The sequence below is a fragment of the Trachemys scripta genome, chromosome 14 (assembly GCF_013100865.1).
Source record: "Trachemys scripta elegans isolate TJP31775 chromosome 14, CAS_Tse_1.0, whole genome shotgun sequence".
Lineage (NCBI taxonomy): Eukaryota > Metazoa > Chordata > Testudines > Emydidae > Trachemys > Trachemys scripta.
In genome coordinates this window covers 16,753,969-16,780,145 of record NC_048311.1, presented here as the reverse complement: position 1 = coordinate 16,780,145, position 26,177 = coordinate 16,753,969, and the positions used below count along the sequence as shown (strand labels likewise).

Sequence of the window (26,177 nt, the reverse complement as noted above, 5' to 3'; positions counted from 1 at the left end):
GATCATCGTTTTCATTCAGGAGCCATCTTATTTTCACACATCACACTTCTTGGTTAAGTGCGTTTTCTTCTACGTTTTCATCTGTAAAAATCGGGGGGAAACTCTTGTGAGAACACCATCGATGCAATTCCCTCTTTACAAAAGATATGGGAAGCCAGGTTAGGGGCAGCTGGGTGACCGCAAGCTTGCTCCTGCTCTTTCTCACACCAGTGTAAATAAGAATCCATGACAGTCAGTGACATTACACCAGTGTAAAATGGGTGTCAATTAGATCAGAACCAGGCCATGTGTATGTTTGGATACAGTACAGGCAAAGCACAGACTGTGGTGTGCCAGCTTCCTCTGCATGGCCCTGCCAAGATACCTCAGCTCTGACCTAGTGGAACTGTCTCTAGGGCCGAGGGGGATTCTGTCACCGTGGTTCCATAGGGGCTGGTGTACGCTACAAAGGCTTTACCAATACCATATAACTGCACTGGCAAAGCCCCGATGGAGACCCAGCGTGTTCCGACAAGAGGCATTCTCTGCCGTTATAGTTCATAGATTCCTACATTCCAGGGCCAGAAGGGACCATTGTGAGCATCTAGTCTCACCTCTTGTGTGACACAGGCTATTAAACTTGCTCAAAATAATTCCTTTTGAACTAGAGCATATCTTAAATTAAAATAAAAAATCCAACAGTGTTTTGAAAATGGTTAGTGATGGAGAATCCACCATGGCCCTTGTGCCAATGGTTAGTTACCTTCACTGTTAAAAACGTACATCTTATTCCAGTCTGAATAGTTAAACCATCTCTCCGAACAACATAAACCATCCAGGCAAAACTGCCCCTTTGCCAGAATAAGCTGCAGCTACATAGCTGTTTTGCCGGAATAGGTATGATTATTTTTTTTCACACCCCAACCAATATAGCTATGCTGGCCAAACTTTACAGGGCAAACCTGGCTTCTGTCTGTAGCCTGTTGGTTCACGCTGCCAGTGATGAGGTGCAATGGGAGAGCTGGGTGGGTTGCCAGGATTGGTAGCGAACAGGACAATGCAGATGACTATAGAGGGGCAGAAGCTGAGTTTCGGTAGGTTTAACATGCGTGGGTAGAGCTGTGTGGCGGTTTTAAGGAGTAATTGGGGGAGGGTGGCAGCACTGAAAAAGGAGGTCCGGGGTCCATCAGCTGAGCTGTATGGTGTCCCAGGACTGGCAGTGGGTGCTTCAGATCAGGAGTTAGGTACACAGCTATGTGTGCTCCTGGAATATATTCACTTGGATTGCTGCAGGTCAGAACTGAGGTGTATTTGGCAGGGCTGCAGGGGAGAAGCACATATAACCAGTCCATGCAAGGCACGACATTGGGTTCTTATCAGCTTTTCATTGTGAAGGGCACTAAAATGTAACAAAGCAATCACATCCCATAGATATTGGGCTAAATTCAACCCTGGCACAACACCACTAATTTCAGCTGAATTACACACTGGATGAACTTGACCCATGATTAGATAAAGTATGAACAATAGAAAGGCTTACGTTGTCTCAAAATTGGAAGGAGGGTCTTTAATAGGTCTGCAAAACTCTCTCTGGCCATTGCTAGGAAAATGAAAGGTGAAAGGGATTGGCATTAGAAAATGTATGAAACCATTAGATGATTTAATTTCAGGAACTATATTGCATCATTGAAAACAGATTTTAGCAGTGCTGCCTTCACCGTGTTGACCAAGACAATGAATGAGAGGCAACATCCCATTGTGAGCTCAGACACAGGAAAGGACTACGTTTTGATTTTGACTGGGGCCAGTCACGTGTTTCGGTGCAGCCCTCTGCATGCTTCCCTGGTTATTTGTATACTGGGGCACTGCTGTCTTGTGTGCTTTTGAAATTCTTTCTCTGGGCTGGATTTGGCACTGCTACCCAATGCTTTACTTTAAATGCCATCTGAAATTTAGCAAGAGATTAATCTTTTGCCTGGCTTGAGACTAATGGCAAAAGGAAACATTTTCAAATATGCCTATGTTACTTAGGAGCCCTGGTCCCACTGACTTTCAGTGGGACTCAGAAACATCTCCTTGGGACATATTTCTCTGTTAATGGAGGGGCTGGACTTTACTGGGGGCAGAATTAGACCATTGGGGCTGGGAGTTACACCTCTCCAACATCATTATTTTGCATGGTAGGACACATTCTATGGATATGACTGAAAAGCATAGGGTACTTTAGTGCAGGAAAAAGATACCCTTTATTGCCTGGAGGACGAGCAGGGACACTCTACTCTCCTGCTGTCTCCATTACAATTTCTCATTCTCTTTAGGAGGTGCAAGGTAAGGTGCGTTGTGTGTTACAGGTTTGCATTTGTTCATTTGTATGGAATCAGTCTCCACCAAGGATCATGCAAACTTCCTAGTACGTTCTTGGGTGTAGCATTAAGTGTTGGGTTTCAGTCATGAGGACGTATGGGCTGGAATGGACTCTACCTGGTTTGTAGCATGGAGGGGTTCAAGTGCACACAAATACTGCTAAATCAAGCCAGTAAACTCAAGAGGAGATTAAGGATTTGTCTACACTCCTAACTCAGATTAAAATAGCGGTGAAGATGCAGCAACTCTGGTTTTAATTTGGGATAGCAGCTAGAGTGCAGGCCTAAAGGGATATGTCTACACTGCAGCTAGGCACAAGCCTCCCAACCTGGGTAGGCAGACTTGCGCTAGTAAGAGCAGTGTGGACATTGTGGCTCGGGCTCTCGAGCCCACCTGACCCCTGGGTGTGAGCTCGGGTGACCAGCCTGATTCTTGATGGAGCTACAACCTCCACATGGCTATTTTCAGTGTTATAGCTTGAGCCCAGCTAGTGTGAGTCTGTCTGCCCAGGCTGGGAGGCTCACATCCAGCTGCCGTGTAGACATACCCCAGGGGAGCCTGGGGTTGAATTTGAGCTGCTAATCCAAGTTGACATGTTTTCACTGCTATTTTAACCTGGACAAAGAGCTTTTCGTTTGCAGTGTAGACATATCCTTAAGCAGCAGCGTTCCTCCCTCTTCTAAACTCATGGGATTGGTCTGTACTAGACATTTTAATCTCAAACCTTTTTGTTACCAATTAACGTGTGGTAGCTAACACATTTACAAAGGCTGGCATGGACACTCCCCATATGTTTGTTCCAGGCTACCACCATTAAGTGTGGATTAGCTAAGTTTGTGGTACTAGCTCCTAGCAAGTGACTTTTTGAAACTCAGCAGGTGAAGATCGAACAGGCTTTACCCTTAATGTGTGTCAGACTGTACCTCGCTGGCGGTGCCTGTAGTATAGAACAGCTGCAAAACAGCAGAGAACCAGAACGATGAGCACTAGAATGATGGGAATGTGCTCTTTCATGGTCTTCGGAATTTCCTGATCTTTCGTGGTCTTCGGAATCTCCTGATCTGGAAAAAAAAAAACCAGGTGGACTCAAAAACATTATGGTGACAACCAAAGCCGTAGCTTGTTTAAAGCAGTAATTCACAGCAGGATGACTTGTGGGTCCTATGGTACGTTTGGCAGATGTTGATGGTAACTTTTGTGATCTTGTTTTCAGCTTACTTGGAGTAAAATTTTCAAAAGTGCCTATGTGATTTAGGAGCCTCAGTTGACTTCCAATAAAACATAAGCAGCTACAGGCTAGATCCACAAGGACACTCAGGCACCTTGTTACCCAGTGCAATCCACAGCCCTGAGTTAGACACCCAACTCTGTATGCAATGCTTGAGGACAGTTAGGAGCCTAAGAAAGGGATCTGCAAAAGCCAGCACGCTGAGCGAGGAGCTGTCTAAGCTCCCCAATGGGAAATACTTTCCCACCAATCTCCATGTGGGATTCACAGCCGTGAATCCTTTCATGGCGTCAGATGCCTAAGCCCTTTCTTGTACAAAATGCACTGCTCACACTCCTTTGTACTATAAAAAAAATCTAGAATAATCTAGCATGTGAAGCAGACGCATGTGAGATATTATTCAAAAATCTCTGCTTTACCTGCATACAGCTATTCCTGGAACAATATGCTGGTGGTGCTCAATAATAATGGCATTAGAACTAGTACTCTGAGAACTGCCAGTCACCCCTTTCCAGCTGGGGAGCAAGAATTCTGCACATGACAACTGCTAATGTTTCATCATCAGGAGACGATTGATTTGTGGCTGAAACTCAAAGTATTTCTGCTATATCTTATACCTGCGGTTGAAGTAAAACGAAGGTAATCGGCGACTGCTTTGTGGGCACTAATGCACTTGGTTTTGTTTCTCTTGGTGTGCACATCATACAGCACAGTGCAGCAATACTCGGAGGCAGTTAAGTTGGGTTTCTCATGGAGAGTGCTGGTAAGGCTGGTTAAACCACCTTCTGCTTCCTTAGATACCAGGCTTGCCCTGCCCGTCAGGTTAGTCCCGTGGCCATCGAACCAATGGATCTGCCTTTCTCGATGCCCTATAGATGACAGACAGGCGAGCTTTCTTCCGTTTCTAGTTAGGATAGGCTCAATTTCTGGAGCTGAAAGAAACAGTGTTGATTATGGCTTGTGCAATATCCATTGCTTTTTGAGAGCCTGATCCTGCACCACTCAAATCATTGGATGCAGGATTGGGTCCACAACAACTGAATGATTTCTGCCATTTGCAAGCAACTAGAGACATCTGAATGTTGCTTTCCCTAGCGATTTCCTCAATGGGGTCCTAATTAACAGCTAACCTATGGGTCAAATTCAGCCTTGGCGTGTGTGGGTAACTCCTCTGAAGTTCAGTCGAGGAAGAATTGGCCCTAGAACTGTGTAACAACAGCCCTGGCTGGATTTCTGTGGGGACAGAGCTAAAGGATCTGGTGCTAGGGTGGGTTACAACTGCACCTTATACCATACTGGGGAAAAGGGAAAGTGACAATAAAAGAAAAGTGGATCGAGGAATCACTAAAGATTCTGGAGATGGCAGGGAGTTTATAAACAAAAATAGTTTCTGCCAGGTTGGTTTGGGTGTCTGTTTACACCTGATTGATTTCTCAGAAAGTCTCATTACAGATCCCAGGTCAGACTTTCCACTACAGCTCTACCAATGCATCACAGCCCTCTCTGGCAGCATTTATCTATTCCTGTGCTGCTATCCATGGGTAAATAGTGGCTTTGCCCTGGCCAAAAAGCAGCATGTAGCCGCACTGACCCAGGAGCAGACTTGGAACTCAGAGACTCACAATCTGGTCCCCAGTTTCCTAAGGGCTCAAGGGAGAGGGAAGAGAGGGGGGATCTGATCCCCTGTGTGCCGTGAGTTTACCTGTAATCTCAAGGGTTATACATCCATCGTCTTCCCCAGCATCAGAATAAATATGCCATTTATAACCTCCTTGATCAGTTGCTTTTACTGCCTGTATGTGCAATTCAGAAACGCTGTGTTGTAGCACCAACTGAATTCTTCCCTTTTCACTGGAATCCTTTCCTTTCCACGTGTTAATAAAACTTTCTGAGCACGAGTTCTGTTCATTACAGTTTTCACAGCGCTTAACTACCATGTTTGTAATCTTATTTTTGCCAAAACATGAAATTGCTGCCGTTTCGTTATATTCTGTCTTGACATCACTGCAGATGAAGGTTACAAGTTCTGAGGGAGGCAGGGGGAAAAGGAACACAAATAAATTATTACTCAAGCAGAAATCATTAAGTGAAAAACAAGTGTTATCACTTCAGAAGTTTTTTTTACTTAATTGGTCTCTCAGAGTTGGTAAGACAACTCCCACCTGTTCATACTCTCTGTATGTGTGTACATATATCTCCTCAATATATGTTCCATTCTATTTGCATCCGAAGAAGTGGGCTGTAGTCCACGAAAGCTTATGCTCTAATAAATTTGTTAGTCTCTAAGGTGCCACAAGTACTCCTGTTCTTTCTGAGCTGCGTGTCACTCTGCAGAGCTCACAGGAGACAAATGGGATATAGAGAGTGCTCTAAAACCGACCTGCTGGCTGATTCCAAACCACACTGGTTGTGGTGGGAGTGGAGCTAGAGGGAAGAGGCGATGCTGTGGTTTGCAGTATCCCTTTAGACTATCAGTACTGTAATGTCTCTTCTTGCCAGGCTGCTGATCCCTCTCTGCGAAAGACTCTAGCTTTAGTTCTTTCTAAGTAGCCTAACTTGGTTTCCTCCTTGCCCTCGCCCCAGCTCATTGGGTTGCTGGTTTTAATTGTTAACAGTTCAGCTTTCTCCTTGGAGCATAAAAAACATATTATTGTGTGATGAGAGGCAAACACAGTAAAATGAGGAGACTTACTGCTATGGGAGGCACTTGAGAAAAACAGGAACAGGAGGCAGACAGCTGTTTTCTGGAGGGAGCCCATCAGGCGTCTCAGATGTCTGAGCTCCTGAGGTGAAAGATGCTGCAGATATCCAGTGTTTGGTATTATTCTATAAGAGCAGAAGAGGTGACATCAATTTCCTGGGTATAAACTTAATTTACAGCTTTTAGAATTCCCGTCCCCTTCTCATCCTGTTTTATCTCCTTTTCACCAGCAACAAAACAACCCCTCACCACCGGCCTTTTGCTGAAAGAAGAACCCAATGTACAACTCAGCAAATGCATTTGGATGATGACTGGGCAGCACGGGGAGGCAGCTCAATCTAGGCAAGGAAGGGGGTTGGCAGTGGGGACACTTGGGTTCTGTCGCTGATGCCATGTGACCCTGGCTTAGACTGTCCCTGACCCTGGTGACCACTCCCACAGACCACCCTACCGTCCTGTCTTGGGCGTAAAGGAATGCAAGCAAGAGCATGGAAATGGTGATTTTCAAAAGTGAACGTCTCAGGAAAACCTGAATGGAATTTCCTGATGCCGGGGAGGAAAGGCCCTTCTCCAGTATGAGGGGTTTTCCCCTCCCCACATATCAAAGGACTACTGCAAACAAGGGAGGCATGGGAGCGGCTCAAAAAACCAGCCATAAGAATAATTTATACCAGAAAGTGTTAGGCATCCTAAATGTAGGGATTGCTACCAACCCTGTCATGCTAAAACCAAGGGGAATGTAGCTTCAGATCTGCTGTGGATTAACCACTTCTAAGGACGAGGGGGTAATTGTCTCCATGGCCCAGATAACCTTTGGTGTCTGTGCTGGAGTGGTGGCAAGGGTGCGGTGCAGTCATGGTGCAGGTGTCTGCCATTTGGACATCTGTCCTGCAAGAATTTGGCCTGAGAATCATTACTAAACAACTGAGCAGTTTTCAGACTCTAATAACTTCCCTGCACTGCTACCCTGGGTGAGATTTAAACAGCGACTCAGGTGTTAAGCTGCTGGATCCTCCATCACTATCCTGAGACCCATCGAGCCCTCAGAAAATAAGAAATATAAGTCGTATTTATTCTTCATCTGAATTTGTTGATGATAAATAATGGAATTCCTGTAGTTTTCCTTTTAAACCACCAGAGGGCGAACTGTGTTCAGTTAACAAGTAACGACGCACAAAATGTATGTTGTTTTGCACTTTTAATCTTTGCAAGCTAAAGATGCTCTATCCTCCCGTCTCAGGCTACTAGCAACTCCTAAGGAATTCCTCTCTTTTTCATAGTGCTTAAGTTTATGGAGGATGCTGTACGTAAATAAATGTCATTATTTAGAGGGCTGCTGTTAACTTGAAAACAATCTTACTTTTCTCTGAAAAATTTGGACCCACTATTCTTACAAGGTTATTATCACTGAACAAAGTTTAAAAAAAATGTCTCTGTGTTTTCAGTGTATTTATTTTGTACATAGTCAATTTCACCGTTTCCCCTAAACAGTCTATTGGCCATGATCCTGTAAAAAAATTAGGCAGATGCTTAACTTCACTGAGCTCAGTTAAGGAATTACTCATAAAGATCCTTACAAGCATCAACCAGGGAACAGAAATGTCCTTATAACGTCTTTAAAGGAATTTAAGCAAACATTTCTGGACATACTGTTTCAAAGGTGGGCTATCAGAAGCTAGTCAAATTTTAAAGAATCAAGTTGGCTGATGTCAAACCCCAATGAACAGTGCTATTAAATCCAATGGAAATGAACAATTCTTTGTGTTTGAAATCTTACCGTCTGGGTACAGTCCATATTTTTTTTCAACTCTAGACTACCCATCTGTCTTTTTGTTACTCACAGGTTTGCCAGAATGATTAGCCTACATGACTGGAGTGACCTCTTAGTTTGGCCTGAACAAAGCCATCATTTTAGAGGCACTCAAAGGTGTCTGGAATTGTGGTCCATTTCAGTTTACATGTGCCAGCTTTACAAAAATAAAAAAAATCGCAGACTCTATGTCAAGTTTTGTCGCAAGGAAATTATCACGGCTCTGATAGAAACCCCCTGAACAGGGAAGCTTACAGCAAAAACACCAACTAATAGTTAACTAGACAACCCAGCCTAGAGCCAGGAGAGAGGAGCAAAGAGGGGTGATCCTAGGACCGGTTCCTGCAAACTCTTAAACCCAGGACTTGTAACTTCACCCATTGACTTCAATAGGACTAGTCCCAGAAGTGAGGTTGCTTATGTGCTTAAGTGTTTTGCAGGATACCTGGCCTTTAGATTAGTTGTCTCCTTCATGACCTATATACGTACTTCTTGTTGTTTATCTTGGGCTCTTGTGTAATCTTTATCTTTGTTTTCAGTCTGTCACTGTACAACTACCCTCATTTCAGGCTGTGTTTTTTATGCTACACTCCACCAGAGTACTGGAGATTTTGTACCTTGGATCTGCCTCTTTCTTACCCTTGGCTACTTCTTGCTCTTATTTTTAAGTCTGCATAGGTCTGTACACTGTCCATTCTTTCCTGCATGGCTCAAACCCTTCAGTACAGATTCTTATCTCTGGGAACACTTTCAATGTCCTCCCTATCACGTTGATGAAAATCATGGATTTGAATGTAGTGCTCAGGAAAGGGTTCCCTTAAGACTGAGCCAGACTGAAGCTGATGCTGGGCAAACTTCTCCCACAGGCTCCATTGACACATCTCAATCCCATCCTGCTACGTCTACTTATCCTGCTACTAAATCTGCACACGGCTTTGCCAGTGCTCCTCAGCCCTGACCTGCAGTACAGCTGTTCCATTCCTAGGCCCACACACAGCTCTCACCACTGATCTGCAGCACCAGCTTTTTTGCCTACACACAGCAGTGCCAATGTACCTTCATTCTGGCTGAAACCAGAGGCAAAGGGGAGCCTGCAAAAATGAACTGATGAGAAATTGTACATGGATTTTCACAGACCAACATTTACCAATTTCTCCCAGCTCTGCTGTTGATTTGTGAGCCGTATACTACCCTATACAGACATTGTGGCCTGTTCTGTATATTTTGTGTGGATTTCACAAAATGTGTATGAAATATTTGGACATATCTACAAGGTTTTCACGTGGGGCATTTTATTCAGACCAGTAGAATCAGGCACGCAAATAACTAAATTTTTCATTAATGCCAATAATGATAGCTCGATAAAAATGGTGAAGAGGGAACTAGAAATATGAATTAATGAGTCCTGCAGCAGCCCTGAAAGGTCTATCACCAGAACAGCACAATGGCTGAGTGACACGTCACTCTCAGCCCCCAGTGTTTGCACCTATGCCTTGAAGTGACCTCATTTTCCATCCTGCCCTTAAGGTAACATATTGTGCAATACCAGATACCTACAAATAAAACGATTAGACTGTGATATAAATCAGAGCAGTCAGCTAGAATTGCCACTAACTGAACTTTCTGTTTCATCAGTATCAGAGAAGTGTGATGTTTAAATTTGCCTTTAGCCTTATCAGCTGTGCCAGTGTTCTTCAGGTTGGATCTGTTCCCAGGTGCAGAACTTAGCCACTCTCACAACCTGTCCTGGGCTGAGCACCTTCTGCAGGGTCCTTAACTCCCATTGATGTCAATAACAGTTGCGGCTGCTCAGGACTAGGCTCTTCATAGCTAGGGCCTGATTTCCTCACCTTTAGCCCAGTGCAAGCTTGAAGGAACTCTGTAATGTCAATGGAGGTAACACCTGTTCTAACTGATGAAGGTGAAGGGAAGATTAGGGCCCCATAATTTATTTCATGGCACTTTGCTCTCTAAGGGAAACTGAAAAGTTCATCATTTGCCAGCCCAGGCCCCACAGCTCTCAGCTGCACTCCAGACTCCAGGCACGTCTGACCACTGGCAGAGGTTTGGGAACAAGGCTGAGCTTCAGGCTGTTTTTCACAGTCTAAGAAACAGTTTGCACATCTCTACTCAACTGGCCTGATTGTGTGAGATCGGGGCTGATTACTGCCAGCTGACAGTGACATCAATGGCAGTTGAGGGTGGGAAGCTGAGAGAGAGATGGAGCCATAAGTCACCTTTGAATTCTTCACCAAGGTAACAAGGAGTTTTGGCTACTAAATCCATGGGCGGAATTTGCCCCTGGTGTAAGTGCGTGCAACTTAAATTGACTTTAGGGGGCGCTGCACCTGTTTAGGCCCAGACAAATTTAGGGCTTCAAACAAACGCTGAAATCAGTAGTGTCATGTGTAAATCGGTGTAGCTTCAATGGCACGATGCCAATTTACAACTGATGTGGAACTGATCCTAGATGTTTAATCATATCTCAGGAGGCTCCAGAGGTGAAGCTATTCCAGCAAAAGTCAGCGGAACATTTACAAGATGCTCTGTACTTTTCGTGTCCATTTGTCAATAAAAAGGGATTTACTAAAAAAAAAAGATAAGCCAGAGTCACTAACATGGGGCCTTTTAATGTGTGGTAGAAAATTAAAAACTGCCATGCAGGGGGCTGGAGAACAGCTCCTACCTGTCTATTGCTGAAAGATGTTAATACAGAGATAGATGCATATCATTAAAGAGCATTGATATTAAGGGTGGTTATTATCGAATGCAAAGTTTTGTAACTTGAATAAAGACACATGTAAGGCCCCACCTACACTGTAAAAAGCCACTGGTTGGTGATTCCACTATGGTTACTGCCTAACACAGTTAGCAACGTGGTTCAGGCTTGCAGTGTAGAGAAAGGGGAAAAAGGTGATCCAGGAAACTACAGACCTATTAGTTTGACCTCAATTGTATACCAGGTCTTGGAACAAATTTTGAAAGAGAAAGTAGTTAAGGACATAGAGGTAAACCATAATTGGGATAAAATGCAACATGGTTTTACAAAAGGCAGATCATGCCAGACCAATCTGATCTCCTTCTCTGAGAAGGTAACTGATTTTTTTAGACAAAGGAAATGCAGTAGATCTAATCTACCTGGATTTTAGGAAGGCATTTGATACAGTTCCACATGGGAACTTATTAGCAAAATTGGAGAAGATGGGGATTAATATGAGAACTGAAAGGTGGATAAGGGACTGATAAAAGGAGAGACTACAGTGGGGTCATACTGAAAGATGAACTGTCAGGCTGGAGGGTGGTTACTAGTGGAGTTCTTCAGGGATCAGTCTTAGTACCAATCTTATTTAACATTTTTATTACCGAACTTGGCACATGAAGAGAGGTATTTTCAATAGAGACAGGGAAGTGTTAGTACTGTTATATAAGGCACCTTTGAGAACTCATCTGGAATACTGTGTGCAGTTCTGGTCTCCCATGTTTAAGAAACTTGAATTCAGACGGGAACAGGTGCCAAGAAGGGCTACTAGGATGATCTGAGAAATGGAGAACCTACCTTATGAGAGGAAACTCAAAGAGCCTGGCTTGTTTAGCCTAACCAAAAGAAGGCTGAGGGGAGATACAATTGCTCTCTGTAAATACATTAGAGGGATAAATACCAGAGAGGGAGAGGAGTTATTTAAGTTAAGTGTCAATGGGGACACAAAAACAAATGGATATAAACTGGCCATCAACAAGTTTAGAGTTGAAATTAGATGAAGGTTTCTAATCATCAGAGGAGTGAAGTTCTGGAGCAGCCTCCCAAGGGGAGCAGTGGGTGGCAAAAAACCTAACTGGCTTCAAGACTGACCTGGAGAAGTTAATGGAGGGGATGGTATGATGAGGGATGGGGAGGGCTCTGAGTTACTACAGAGAATTCTTTCCCAGGTATCTGCCTGACATGCTCAGGATCTAACTGATCTCCATATTTGCGGTCGTGAAGAAATTTTCCCCCAGGTCAGATTGGCTGAAACCCTGGGGGGGGGGGGTGTCACTAACCTCGGGTCACTTGCAGGTTTAAACTAATGTAAATGGTGGATTCTCTGTAACTTAAAGTCTTTAAACCATGATTTGAGGACTTCAGTAACTCAGCCAGAGGTTAAGGGTCTATTACAGGAGCGGTGGGGGGGGGGGAGGGGGAGGTTCTGTGGTCTGCGATGTGCAGGTCAGACTAGAAGTTCATGATGGTCCCTTCTAACCTTAAAGTCTATGAGTAAGGGGACGCGACAATTGATCCCCGAATCGACGCTCTTACTCCACCAGCGGAGGTGGTAGTAAGCGCCGTCGATGGGAAGCCACAGAGGTCAATTTTGCCGCCGTCTCTACAGCGGGGTAAGTCGGCTGCGATACGTCGAATTCAGCTACGCTATTCGCGTAGCTGAATTTGCGTATCTTAAATCGACCCCCCCCCCATAGTGTAGATGTAGCCTAAGATTTCCTCCTGCATGAACTGAATTCCTAAATCCCACGAACCCTTGTACATGATGTGCTTAGCCAAAGCATCTCCTGTTGGTTTTTTTTTTATTCACTAAAGCCTTGCAGTGTAATAGGACAGATAAGTGAGATATCTCATATTTTGTATGATGTCCCTCACTCAACCACACACACATTTCTTGTGTCTCCAGACTTGGGCTGGAAAACTTGGGAGGGTTTTTCTGATAAGCCTCCCTTCTGGCGAGGCTACCTATACCCTGGGCTAAATTCAGCCCTGGGGTAGCTCTGCTGAAATTAATGTGATGGGTTTGGCCCTCTGTGAACTGCCTTTTGCAGAAGCACAAGAGCAAACATCAGAAATGAGGAGTTGGAAAGGGGGGAATTAACCAAAGAAGGAAGGGAGTTGGGGAGATAACGAATCAGACTCTCTGGCCCTAACTAGAAAGCTCAGATAGGAAAGGGTTATGAGTACATGAATTTTGTTCATCAGCTGCAACCTTTTTGTGTCTCTCGTTTTTCCCTGATTTTGCCTTGTTTCTTGCATTTCATTTGCTATACACAAGCCCTATGTTTATTAAGACAGAAATAAACAGATTAACCCAGTGGTCCAGAGATCAGTCTTTTCATACTGGGAAGATACAATGTTGATACAATGTTAATAAAAGGTCACATCCTGCAACCCTTACTCTGGCAAAGCACCCAGTGAAGTCGGGGATTTTTCTTGAGTGAACACTTAGGACTGCAGGGTTTGGCTCAGTAAAAATAAAACTCAGGATTCGAAAGTGCTTCCCAAATATTATACAGATAATTCTCACAGCCCAGTTGTGAAGTAGGTGTGAAATACCCTATTCTACAGGCAAATAAATGGAGGCACAAAGAGGCCATGGGCCTTGCTCAGGATCACAAGGTGATTCTATGGCAAAGAGAAGAATACAAAGCAGAGGTGAAATAATGGTTCCTATTGAAATTAATAGCAACATTCCCATTGGCATCCATGGAGCCAGGATTTCAGCTCAGGAGTCCCAAACTTACACTGCTACTCTGATGACTAAACCACACTTCCTCCCACCTTAAATCACGGAGGCTTGCACGAACAAGGCCGGGGAACCAGTTCTTAGTACTGTGTGTGAGAAGCAGAGGGCTAAATTCATTCCTGGTGTAACCCTCTGTCAGTAGAGTTACATCAGTGACTAATTTGTCTCCATCTGTACAAAGGGGCATTGAGGAGAAGACGTTCACTCAATGTGCAGTGACAGGCTAAAAAGCAAACAGAATGTTGGGAATCATTAATAAAGGGATAGATAATATGACAGAAAATATCTTATTACCTCTATATAAATCCATGGTACACCCACATCTTGAATACTGCATGCAGATGTGGTCGCCCCATCTCAAAGATATATTGGAATTGGAAAAGGTACAGAAAAGGGCAACAAAAATTATTATGGGTATGAAACAGCTTCCATAGGAAGAGAGATTAATAAGATTGGGACTTTTCAGCTTGGAATTAGATGACTAATGGGGGGAATATGATAGAGTTCTATAAAATCATGACAGGTGTGGAGAAAGTAAATAAGGAAGTGTTATTTACTCCTTTTCATAACACAAGAACTAAGGGTCACCAAATGAAATCAGTAGGCAGCAGGTTTAAAACAAAAAAAAGAAAGAATATAGTCAACCTGTGGAACTCCTTGCCAGAGGATGTTGTGAAGGCCAAGGCACCAGCAGGGTTCAAAAAAGAACTAGATAAGTTCATGGAGGATAGGTCCATCAATAGCTATTAGGCAGGGATGGTGTCTCTAGCCTCTGTTTGCCAGAAGCTGGGAATGGGCGACAGGGGTTGGATCACTTGATGATTATCTATTCTGTTCATAACTTCTGAAGCACCTGGCATTGGTCACTGTTGGAAGACAGGATACTGGGCTAGATGGACCATTGGTCTGACCCAGTATAGCCTTTCTTATGTCCTTATGACAAAGGTGAAATGGTGTTTAGGAGGGTGATAGACAATTAACAGGCTCCAGATCCCCTCTACACTAGGTAAATGCACCTGCATTTCACAACCCCCATTGCACATACACACCAGGTGTTCATCCCATGACCTTTTTGGTGTCTGCTACAACAAATGGATAGGTGATGTGGATCTGGAGATCTCTGCTTTCCTGGGGGTTGACAGAGACCCCAGCAGATCACCTGTAAAGTATGGAGGCTGCTATCAGCCTTTTAAAAGGTAACTTGCTCCAAATTTCAGACCCCCTTCAGTAGTGGCTGAATTAGACTTGCTGAAGAATTCAGGGATTGTTGAACTCCTCACACTCCAACCTAAGTACATGCTAGCTGTGAGACTCAATCCATAAACACCGTTCCACAAGTGGAAAACATTAAACAAAATGTGAGCTATTGAAGACAACAAGGAAGTCGAGCCAACAAAAAAATAACCTGCCCCAGAAAAGTCTTTCTTGAATTGTCACACCAAGTCTGCCCCTTCGTTCTGGCAACCCTAGCTGGATTTATATTCACTTTAATGGTCATTCTTGCTGAGTTACATCGGAAATGAATTGGGACCCATTAACTCAACTGGGGAAAACAATTTTCCCTGTCAATCACTCTACAAAATAAGTGCTACCACCCCAAAAGATGACGACAAAGACAACACACAACTTGGCTCTGAGACAAACAAAACAGCGAAATCAGCAATTAACTAGGGTGACGGGGAAGCTGTATTAGACTCCGTGGGAAAGAATGCAAAATCAGCCGAATATTTTAAAGCACATTTGCTCAAACCACTGGATGGATATTACTCAAGAGTTGTTTACTGCTTGCAGCTTTTAAAGTGATTTTAAATGAAAAGAGATGAGGCTGTGTGGAAAGTTAATTTCAAGTCCATACATCCCTGCAAACTAGATGGTTACTGGTTTGTTTCCAGCCCTGCTGCAGTCACAACAAATCTCAGTATAAATCCATGTTGTAATGTAACTTTCAGTGCCTGCTACTTATCAAAATCAAGAGTTGCAAGAATTTTTAATTGTAAAGTTCCGGCAAACTATTTAAAACCATTCCTGTGCAAAACACCTACAAAATAACCACTTTGGGAAAAGGAGCCATCCCCTTTCCAAAAACACCACTAACAGGATATGACAAATAGCATCAGTGTGATGGGGACACTCACCTGAACATTAAAATTCTGGATGTGTTATAATGATTCAGGACCTGACTGTCCATGCTTTGCCCCTTGTATGGTTATTCACACCTGTGTAAAGTGGCTGTAAAATGGGACCATTTTATAGGGTAACATATTTTACCCACTTTGCACAAGTATAAATGATGCGAAGACAGGAGAGAATCATGCAAAAGTTTTGCTGAGCAGCACTCAAACGCAGAACATTTGTAGCACACCTGTTTCACAGGTTGTGTCTTCACTGCAAAACAAGGTGGTGTGTTTTTACATTGCTAGCAATCTCAATATAAACACATACTGTAGACTAAAAATTTTACCTCCATGTAGCTAGTAGAAGTAAATCTCAGGTCAAGGGTGTTTGACCTCAACTAATTACAAAGAGGTAAAACTACAGTATCTTGTGTGTCGACTTAGCTATCACAAAGTACAAAACAATGTACAAATATTTTGCAATGCATATGTAGCCTTAGTCTCATCTCGTGGCAGGCAAAAGCAATCTCTGTGGGATTAAAACATTTGGGAAAATACTCAAGGTTGCAGAGAATTGTTTGCACATCCTAAGCAACCTGCATAGAACAGAAGCAACAGGGAACTTCCTTATACAGCATATGTTCATATGCTCAGCTGATAACTTAGATTTTCAATACAAATTCCTGACTCTTTAAACTGGAAACCACAAGCTTTGTAATGGAAAAAAACAATGTGGCTCTCACCTGTTCAGACCTAGGAAAAGAATAACCTAGTACAGTACCTGAAAGCTGACAAGCATCCAAAACAAGTTTTCGATCCGTGACTGCTTCGTTCCCTCGTAAAGTCACTTTCAGCAGCTGGGAATCTTGCAAGAGGAGGAGTTCAGCTGTAAGCTATAAACTTTCCCACTCCAGTTTATTCTGCAGATGCTTCACCCATGGGGTTGTTTTCATAGCCTGGCAGGTGAGTGGAAGCTGCGATTTTACTGCTTCGTGTTGTTTATCTTTGAGCTCGGGTATGAAATGAAATGAAAGCACGGGATTTCCCATCGTAACACCAAGGGACTTTCACTTTCATTCTTCTAGCCAGCACTTTTACCTAATTAAATATGGACTGTTACTATCTTTCAATGCTGGATACAGGTAGAGGAATTAGAAATCATTGTACAGGTCAAGAAAAGGTGAGGCTATGCCAGTGGCTGTCGAGTTGTGGGAAGGACACAACTGCGGCAAAAAGGGAGAAATGACTCAGTGTCATAATTAAGCACATTATCTGTATTTGTAGAACTGGTTCTTACATGGGTGCTTGGCTGGTGCCATAACCTTAAGCAGTGGGGGAATAACAGTAGGGTGGACTGAACCCGGACTGGAGCTCAGACTAGGACCCCTATTCCCTGGGGCCTCTTTCTAGCTCTGCCACTGATTGGCTGTGTGACTCTGGGTAAGTCTAGTGAACTTCCCTGAGTCTCAGGTTCTCTATTTGTAAAATGATGCTCACCAGTCATGGCAGGACGATTTGAGATCTACTGATGAGCAGCACTATCTATACAAGTATTGTTATTGTTTAAATGGAAACAGTATGTAGCATTATTCTGCAATGTCCTCTTGAGGGAGGGAGTGCAGCTCGATGGGTTTGAGCAGTGACTCCTGGGTTCTATTCCTTATTGCCTCACACTCTGTCATGTGGCCTTTGCATGCCTCAGTTTACCCATCTCTAAAATGGTTCACAAAGGTATTGGGAGGCTGCATTCCTTACCCAAATGAAATACTCAGAGACCCAAGCAGAATCATCCCCAGTGTTTGTAAAGTGCTTTGAGATCCCTGGAGGAAAAGCTAAGCATTAACTACTACTGACTTCAGTGAGGGAGAGGGGCAGGTATCAGTTTCTAGAAAGACAAACAACAAACCAGTGGAGGCTCAGGCACAGCAGTCTCTCCGGCAGTGCTTTGGGCTGCCAGCGTATGGTTTGAACCAAATGTTTCCTGTGGATCTCAGCTGCGTCCCAGACCAATAAAACCTTCCGAGGCAGCATGCAGGGAATGGGAATGGGATGAGTGATTCATGCAAAGCGTAGACTCAAAACACATGTTGCCCTGCTCTCGTGCCTGCTGTTTGCACTGCCACGTATATGTACAGCAAGAGACGATAGAACAAGAAATCCCGGAAAGCCATTTCTGGACTCTAATCTGGTTCGATGTGCCGTGGAGATGGAAGAGTGGCGGATTTAAGTAATAATGGTGGATTCCATTAGAAAGATTCTGTCACATTTCAAAGTGAACTATTGTATGGTCATGTTCTCAGGCAAATGGGCCCAGATCCTCAAAGGCATTTAGTTGTATAACCTGAACTGATTTCATTGATTTAGGAGCCTAAATACCTTGGAGGATCTGGCCCATGGTTGCTAATTCCTAGCACGTAGTACTGGGATCCCAAGTAGGCCCCTGCAACAGACACTGACTCAACATGGTTGTGTATCCACCAACAGAAGGCAGAGGATTGAAAAAGAAATCCCAAACTCAGACTCCAATATATAGGAGTTGCTGCTTGGGAAGTTTGGGGATGAACACACCTTGAGTGGAACAGGGAGGCTGGAGAGTTTGGTCTAGAACAGGAAATATGGGAGTCCTGGGTTCAACTCCTGACTCTGTCAACCTTTGGCCACACAAGAGCAAGTTTCTGTCCTCCAAAACAACGCCCAGATAAATAGGCTTTGTCCAGGAGCCTATGCACGGGGTTGAGAGGATAGAATCCTCCCCCTCTCACCCTGTATCCAAGGTATATGGAGCAGCCAAGTAGCCATTGCAGGGGTTTTCCCAAGCCTATGTGCCATGGTCCAGGCCCACTGCCCCTCCCACTCCTATGTCCCTTGCCACAGAGACAGCCTGAGTGGCGCAGTGCTCTGTGGGTGGAGGGAGACTTCACCCTGTTTCTTGACAGAGATGAAAACCATGCTCTGCACCAGCATGGGGGATGAATCCTCCCCGTGTTTAAAGGTGGTAATCACAAAGGTGGGGGATTTTACTATTGACCGTGCTCTCAGGTAGTTGGTAGTTCTCTTAAAATTATACTGCTGTATGTAGGATATATTCCCGAGTTATGTGGAGAAAGCTTAGGCCAGATAGATAGGTGCCTTTGCTAGCATTTCTATAGATTTAAAGAAATAAACATTCACCCTACTGCAGAGCTGATGGAAGAACTTGGCTTCTGGAATGACCTATGTCCTGCTGCTGATGCAATCTTACACCTTATTTCCATGTTTCTCTCTAGATATTCCCCATGCATTGGTTACCCCCAAAATGGAGAATTAGATTGAAACCCATTCAGATTTGCTAATTATTGTAATTCAGATTTTAAGCCCTAAGGGATGAAAGGATAAAGGACAACCGTCCTTTGTACTAAGCGCCTCAATTGCTGAGAATTTTCTCGCCAAATCCTCAGTTCAGGCCTCTTCCTAAGCTAAGTGCCAAGCATCAGTCCTTTCTGGAGACATGCAATGGGTGGGGGAAGAGGAAGCAAGAGTACACAGCGTGTGCACGAAGCACACTCGTCCAGCATCAATCAAATCCTGCAATCCAATCAATAAAATAAAGCCAACCAGTGAAATGTAAAGACTTTTCCATAGGCCTTGTCCCAATCCCATTAGAACTGGCATTTCAAGGAGTTTCCCATCCCCTAAGAGATTTCTATGCAGGGGAGTAATTCCATAAACGGATTAATCATCTGAAAACTAGAGATGGGACAAGCAAATCTGAGCCACTACAAGACTCAAGGTTCAATGTTCCTCTTTCTCTGGGCCCATTCTGTTCTGCCACGTGAGGAACTTGAGGCTGCAGACATGGCAGTACTGGCTGAATTAGCCATGAATACGACAGGAAAAGGGAGCACTAGAAATTCATTGTTAGTACAATGCCGTTAGTACAATGTTTCTCAGAAACACAAAGACACACTTTAGAAAAGTGAGAGGAAGCTGGCACAGAAGTGTAGCTTTGTTTGGGCTTTTTGAAGTTCCCTTTCCTTTGTGAGCAACCAGCACACCCTATGTTCCCTAGTGTGAGCAGCCAGCTTCGCTGTCCGGTTCCCAGAGACAGCAGAACTATGACTCCCTGCCTGAAACCCCATGTTCCCTGGGGGAGCCTATCAGTACCCACCCTGAGCTCCCCCGAGTACAGAGGGTGTAGAGCCATAGTGAAGGAAGGCTTCTTGTCCCCCTCCACACCACATAGTGCACCTACCTAAGGGCCAACCAGACTAACTCTCAGAGGCAGATTTTTCAGCAGAGTTCAGCTCCCATTTATGCACCTAAACACGGACCAGAGTGCAAAATGCTTACTACTCAGTATGCCAAGCTGTCTTGGAAATGCTGATTACATATAATCTAGCATCATGTAGAACAGGCAGGTTTCATGTCTCCTAAAACAGCCCTTAATTTGGCCAGTTAAGAAAAGCAACACTACCAAACCCAGTGCAGTAGAAGAGAGACGTCAAAGAGCAGGGTATCCAATATATGGCTCCTAAACTCACAGAACTATAGACATCAGAGAAGGAAAAGCCCTGTTATGTCCTCCTCTCTAACAACCCTCTGGATCTCTGATATGTTAGAATATTAGGGTTGGAAGAGGCCTCAGGAGGTCATCTAATCCAATCCCCTGCTCAAAGCAGGACCAACACTAACTAAATCATCCCAGCCAAGGCTTTGTCAAGCCAGGCCTTAAAAACCTCTAAGGATGGAGATTCCACCACCTCTCTAGGTAACCCATTCCAGTGCTTCACCACCCTCCTAGTGAAATAGTGTTTCCTAATATAAAACCTAGACCTCCCCCACTGCAACTTGAGACCATTGCTCCTTGTTCTGTCATCTGCCACCACTGAGAACAGCCATGCTCCATCCTCTTTGGAACCCCCCTTCAAGTAGTTGAAGGCTTCTATCAAATCCCCCCTCACTCTTCTCTTCTGTAGACTAAATAACCCCAGTTCCCTCAGCCTCTCCTCGTAAGTCATGTGCCCCAGCCCCCTAATTATTTTAATTGCCCTTCGCTGGACTCTCTCCAATTTGTCCACATCCCTTCTGTAGTGGGGGGACCAAAACTGGATGCAATACTCCAGGTGTGGCCTCACCAGTGCCGAATAGAGGGGAATAATCACTTCCCTCGATCTGCTGGCAATGCTCCTACTAATACAGCCCAATATGCCATTGGCCTTCTTGGCAATGGGGACACACTGCTGACTCATATCCAGCTTATCATCCACTGTAACCCCTAGGTCCTTTTCTACAGAACTGCTGCTTAGCCAGTCGGTCCCCAGCCTGCATGGGATTCTTCCTTCCTAAGTGCAGGACTCTGCATTTGTCCTTGTTGAACCTCATCAGCTTTCTTTTGGCCCAATCCTCCAATTTGTCTAGGTCACTCTGGACCCTATCCCTACCTTCCAGCATATCTACCTCTCCCCCCATTTTAGTGTCATTCGCAAACTTGCAGAAGGTGCAATTAATCCCATCACCCAGATCATTGATAAAGATGTTGAACAAAACCATCCCCAGGACTGACCCCTGGGCCACTCCACTTGATACCGGCCGCCAGCTAGACATCAAGCCGTTGATCACTACCTATTGAATCCAACAATCTAGCCAGATTTCTATCCACCTTATAGTCCATTCATCCAATCCATACTTTTTTAACTTGCTGGCAAGAATACTGTGGAAGACCGTATCAAAAGCTTTGCTAAAGTCAAGATATATCACATCTACCACTTTCCCCATATCCACAGAGCCAGTTATCTCATCATAGAAGGCCTGCTCCATGATTTTGCTGGGAACTGAAGTGAGGCTGACCAGTCGATAGTTCTCCGGGTTCTCTTTCTTCCCTTTTTAAAATATGGGCACTATATTTGCCTTTTTCCAATCGTCCAGGACCTCTCCCGATTGCCATGAATTTTCAAAGATAATGGCCAATGGCTCTGCAATCACATCCGCCAACTCCCTCAGCACCCTCGGATGCATTAGATCTGGACCCATGGACTTGTGCACGTCCAGCTTTTCTAAATAGTCCTTAACCTGTTCTTTCACCACTGAGGGCTGCTCACCTCCTCCCCATACTGTGTTGCCCAGTGCAGCAGTCTGGGAGCTGACCTTGTCTGTGAAGACCAAGGCAAAAAAAAGCATTGAGTACTTCAGCTTTTTCCACATCATCTGTCACTAGGTTCCCTCCCCTATTCAGTAAGAGTCCCACACTTTCCTTGACCTTCTTATTGTTGCTAACATACCTGTAGAAATCCTTCTTGTTACCCTTCACATCCCTTGCTAGCTGCAACTCCAATTGTGCCTTGGCCTTCCTGATTACACCCCTGCATGCTTTAGCAATAGTTTTATACTCCTCCCTAGACAACTGTCCAAATTTCTACTTCTTGTAAGCTTCCTTTTTGAGTTTAAACTCACCGAAGATTTCACTGTTAAGCCAACCTGGTCACCTGCCATACTTGCTATTCTTTCTGCACTTTGGGATGGTTTGTTCCTGCGCCCTCAATAAGGCTTCTTTAAAATACAGCCAGTTCTCCTGGACTCCTTACCCCCTCATATTAGCTTCCCAGAGGATCCTGCCCATCAGTTCCTTAAGGTAGTCAAAGTCTGCTTTTCTAAAGTCCAAGGTCCGTATTTTGCTACTCTCCTTTCTTCCTTTTGTGCGGATCCTGAACTCAACCATCTCATGGTCACTGCTGCCTAGGTTGCCATCCACTTCTATTTCCCCTACCAATTCTTCCCTGTTTGTGAGCAGCAGGTCAAGAGGAGCATGGCCCCTAATCAGTTGCTCCAGCACTTGTACCAGGAAGTTGTCCCCAACACTCTCCAAAAACTTCCTGGATTGTCTGTGCATTGCTATATTGCTCTCCCAACAGATGTCAGGGTGATTGAAGTCCCCTGTTAGTACCAGGGCCTGTGATCTGGAAACTTCAGTTAGTTGTCCGAAGAATGCCTCATCCACCTCATCCTTCTGATCCGGTCGTCTATGCTCACGCTCACCACGACATCACCCTTGTTGCTCTCACCTCTAAACTTAACCCAAAGACTCTCAACAGGCTTTTCTCCAGTTTCAAACTGGAGCTCTGAGCAATCATACCACTCTCTTACATACAATGCAACTTCTCCACCTTTCCTCCCGTACCTGTCCTTCCTGAACAGTTTATACCCATCCATGACAATGCTCCAGTCATGTGAACTGCCCCACCAAGTTTCTGTTCTTCCAATCACGTCACAGTTCCTTGATTGTGCCAGGACTTCCAATTCTTCCTGCTTGTTTCCCAGGCTTCTTGCGTTCATGTACATTAGGGTGACCAGATGTCCCGATTATGTAGGGACAGTCCCAATTTTTGAATCTTTTTCTCATATAGGCTTCTATTACCCCCCACCCCATCCCAATTTTTCACACTTGCTGTCTGGTTGCCCTAGTGTACATGCACCTAAGATAACTAGCCAGATTGCCCTACTTTCTCAGTGTGAATCAGGAGGTTTCCTGTCTTGTACCCTCCTCCCTGTGTTTCCTCCCAATTACACAGATTACACAGTGATCTGTCCAGTCTGGCTTTTCCTGCTTCAATTTATGGGGCTTTTACAATTTCCCCCAGGGACTATTAGGTCTGGGCTGGGAAGTGCTTGAGGTGGCTCATTTGAGCTCCTTATTTCTGTTCTGCTACCAAGCCTGTAAGATGAATTGGGGTAATGCCCTTGCCTTTGATGGCTTCGCCCCCTCTCTGGATGCTCTGACTCATCCCTGCCAGAGATGACTTATCCCTGGGGATCCAGGTTGCTCCACATGTCGGTTACTTTAAAGAAATGCCCTGGGGTATCTCAGACCACCTAGGTCTCCAACCCACCACCTTCATAAGTTGAACACATGCTAGGTTCTGTGCTCAGTACAGTTTTCAGAAATAAGCATTCCAAGAGAAGGCATTTCATCAAAAAATTCTATTCCAGTTGACTCTAGTTCCTTTCTTGGTAATGCAGATGGGAAAGCACTTCTCTCAGTAGAGAAACTGTTTACTATAGATAAGGGCCCATCAAGAGCTAATGGGTTCAATCCCCTTCTGCACTCATTAGGCACAACAATTTACTGACACACTTCAAAGAAATTCCTTCCTCACTGAAGAGTCCTGAACAGCAAATAGAGCTCAGAAAGAACCTGTTTCTGTTCAGGATCCTTCAGAGAGGAAGGAATATCTTAGAGTATGTCTAAACTACCCGCCAGATCGGCAGGCAGCGATCGATCCAGTGGGGGTCGATTTATCGCATCTAGACTAGACACACTAAATTGACCCCCGAGTGCTCTCCCGTCGACTCCTGTACTCCAGCTTGGTGAGAGACGCAGGCAGAGTCAATGGGGCAGTGGCAGCAGTCGACTCACCACGGTGAAGACACCACGGTAAGTCGATCTAAGTACGTCGACTTCAATTACGTTATTCACGTAGCTGAAGTTGCGTAACTTAGATCGACCCCTTCCCCCCCCCCACCCCCGGTGTAGACCAGGCCTTAGTGAAGTCTTTGAAGTGTGTCAGTCAATTGTTGTGCCTAATAAGTGCAGCGGGGAATTGCACCCACTAGCTCTTGATGGGCCATTATCTATAGTTTGCAATTTCTCTAGGGAGAGAGGTGTGTTGATTCCTAGGGCTAGTCTACACTGGAGGGGTGGGGGGGAATTGATCCAAGGTACGCAACTTCAGCTACGCGAATAGCATAGCTGAAGTCGAAGTATCTTGGATCGAATGACCTGGGGTCCACACGGCGCGGGATCGACGGCCGCGGCTCCCCCGTCGACTACGCTACCGCTGCTCACTCTGGTGGAGTTCCGGAGTCGATGGTGAGCGCGTTCGGGGATCGATATATCGCGTCTTAACGAGATGCGATGTATCGATCCCAGATAAATCGATTGCTACCCGCCGATACGGCGGGTTGCAAAGACGTACCCCTAGTGGCCAAAGACTTTCAGATGGATATGGACATACTGAACTTGCTTTAGAAAGATCCAGTATGGATAGCTCGAAGGAGGTTTCAGATGGACTGCAAATTGTTAGGGAGTTTGAACAGTCCCACAACCAAAAGGCTGTGCTTGGCCAGCAGTTTGGGGTGACAATGTTGTCAAAACAGGAACGTCTCCATACTGACATTGTAAGTGAACAGTTTGTGTCTCAGGTTCAGAGGGAAGGCTGGGTAGCTGAATCTGCCAGGCAGAACAGCTGTGCAGTTGATCTCTGAAGGGGGGTGGCAGACAAACTCTTGTCCCTAGACACTTTGGATATGTCTTGTGATCTCTTAGTGAACTCCAGTGCATCTGATCCCATGTGGATGAAGAAATTGTTAGTTGAAAATCAAAAGGACTGTAGTTCAGACCTTTTTAATGAGAATCAGCTGTAAGTGTGTATTTGGGTAAAGTCTGAAATATTCACTGACCTGGTGGGTAATGTGTCTGATGTCTTGGGATTGGTAGAACTTTATATATGGTGAACAAGCTTTCAAGTAATCCTCACCATATTTGACTTGACTGTCTGGGTGGGAGCCCAGGGCTGGATTGCTGAAAGGAAACTGTATTTTGGGGCTTCTGGGTAACCAGGAAGGTATTGTAGAAGTTGCTTTGTTGCTGGCTTGGTCAATCTAATTATTAGAACAAACCACCAGTTTGGGGAATTGTGTGCCCCATTCTTTGCAGGTTGCCCTGATTGAGCAATCTCAGAATGGTCCCTCCAGGCATCAGGGTCACAGCATTTAATAAAAATTTCTATTCCAAGTGACTCTAGTGCCTTTCTTGGTAATATAGATGGGAAAGCAGATTGGGAGGGGAAGGTATATGCCAGGGGTCGCAACCTTTCAGAAGTGGTGTGCCAAGTCTTCATTTATTCACTCGAATTTAAGGTTTCACATGCCAGTAATACATTTTAATGTTTTTAGAAGGTCTCTCTCTATAATATATAACTAAACTATTGTTGTATGTGAAATAAATTAAGTTTTTAAAATGTTTAAGAAGCTTCATTTAAAATTAAATTAAAATGCAGATCTTATCAGTTTAGTGTGATCCTTGCCCTTGCTTTTCCTTGCTGAGTTTTCCAGTGTCTGGCACGTTTAAGCTGCACACAGGTTTCTGAGTGATCAGTTGTTAACCGGCTCCGAGAGGGACAGAGGACAGATTTCACGTGTGAAAATACCTGTTCACACAGGTATGTGGATCCAAATGCTGAAAGCATTGCAAACGCAATTTTCTTCAAACAGTTAAATTTCACTGGCAGGGACATCCAGCAGGTCAGAATAGAGGCCCCATGATCTCTCCCGGTAGCTTTAAATGCACTCCGCAAATCTCCAAACTTTGATGCCCACTATTCTGAGCTTTTTGAAATGCAGCTCATTCAGTTAAAGTCTTCAACACCCATCCACTGAAATACAGACAAATCCAAGTCGCTTTTGTTAAACTTTTCAGGTTTAATTAGAAAAGAAAGCATTG

General features: G+C 44.5%; 2 protein-coding genes and 1 long non-coding RNA gene across 4 annotated transcripts in view; 1 reads left to right on the top strand and 2 right to left on the bottom strand.

Annotated features, from left to right (window-relative positions):
• The window catches only part of LOC117887347, a 69,366-nt gene extending 61,124 nt beyond the window's left edge, over positions 1 to 8,242 (bottom strand). The window contains exon 1 of the mRNA XM_034789877.1: positions 8,114 to 8,242. The gene's annotated coding sequence lies outside the window, so the exon portion shown is untranslated. The remainder of the gene's footprint in view (positions 1 to 8,113) is intronic.
• LOC117887346 lies at positions 1,077 to 17,434 on the bottom strand. Of its 2 annotated transcripts, none has more exons than XM_034789871.1 (6): positions 16,485 to 17,434; positions 6,264 to 6,397; positions 5,274 to 5,597; positions 4,189 to 4,503; positions 3,267 to 3,404; positions 1,077 to 1,579 (listed from the first exon to the last, which is right to left on the bottom strand). In XM_034789871.1, the coding sequence occupies exons 2-6, from the start codon at positions 6,328 to 6,330 to the stop codon at positions 1,488 to 1,490; spliced, it is 936 nt and encodes a 311-aa protein (XP_034645762.1). In that variant the 5' UTR covers positions 6,331 to 6,397; positions 16,485 to 17,434; the 3' UTR covers positions 1,077 to 1,487. The 2 variants fall into 2 exon arrangements, with proteins under 2 accessions (XP_034645762.1, XP_034645763.1); XM_034789872.1 differs by having other exon boundaries at positions 1,087 to 1,579; positions 3,267 to 3,377; positions 16,485 to 17,432.
• LOC117887348 overlaps positions 16,539 to 26,177 on the top strand; it is a 71,087-nt gene continuing 61,448 nt past the window's right edge. The window contains exon 1 of the long non-coding RNA XR_004648164.1: positions 16,539 to 16,666. This is a non-coding gene — a long non-coding RNA (uncharacterized LOC117887348). The remainder of the gene's footprint in view (positions 16,667 to 26,177) is intronic.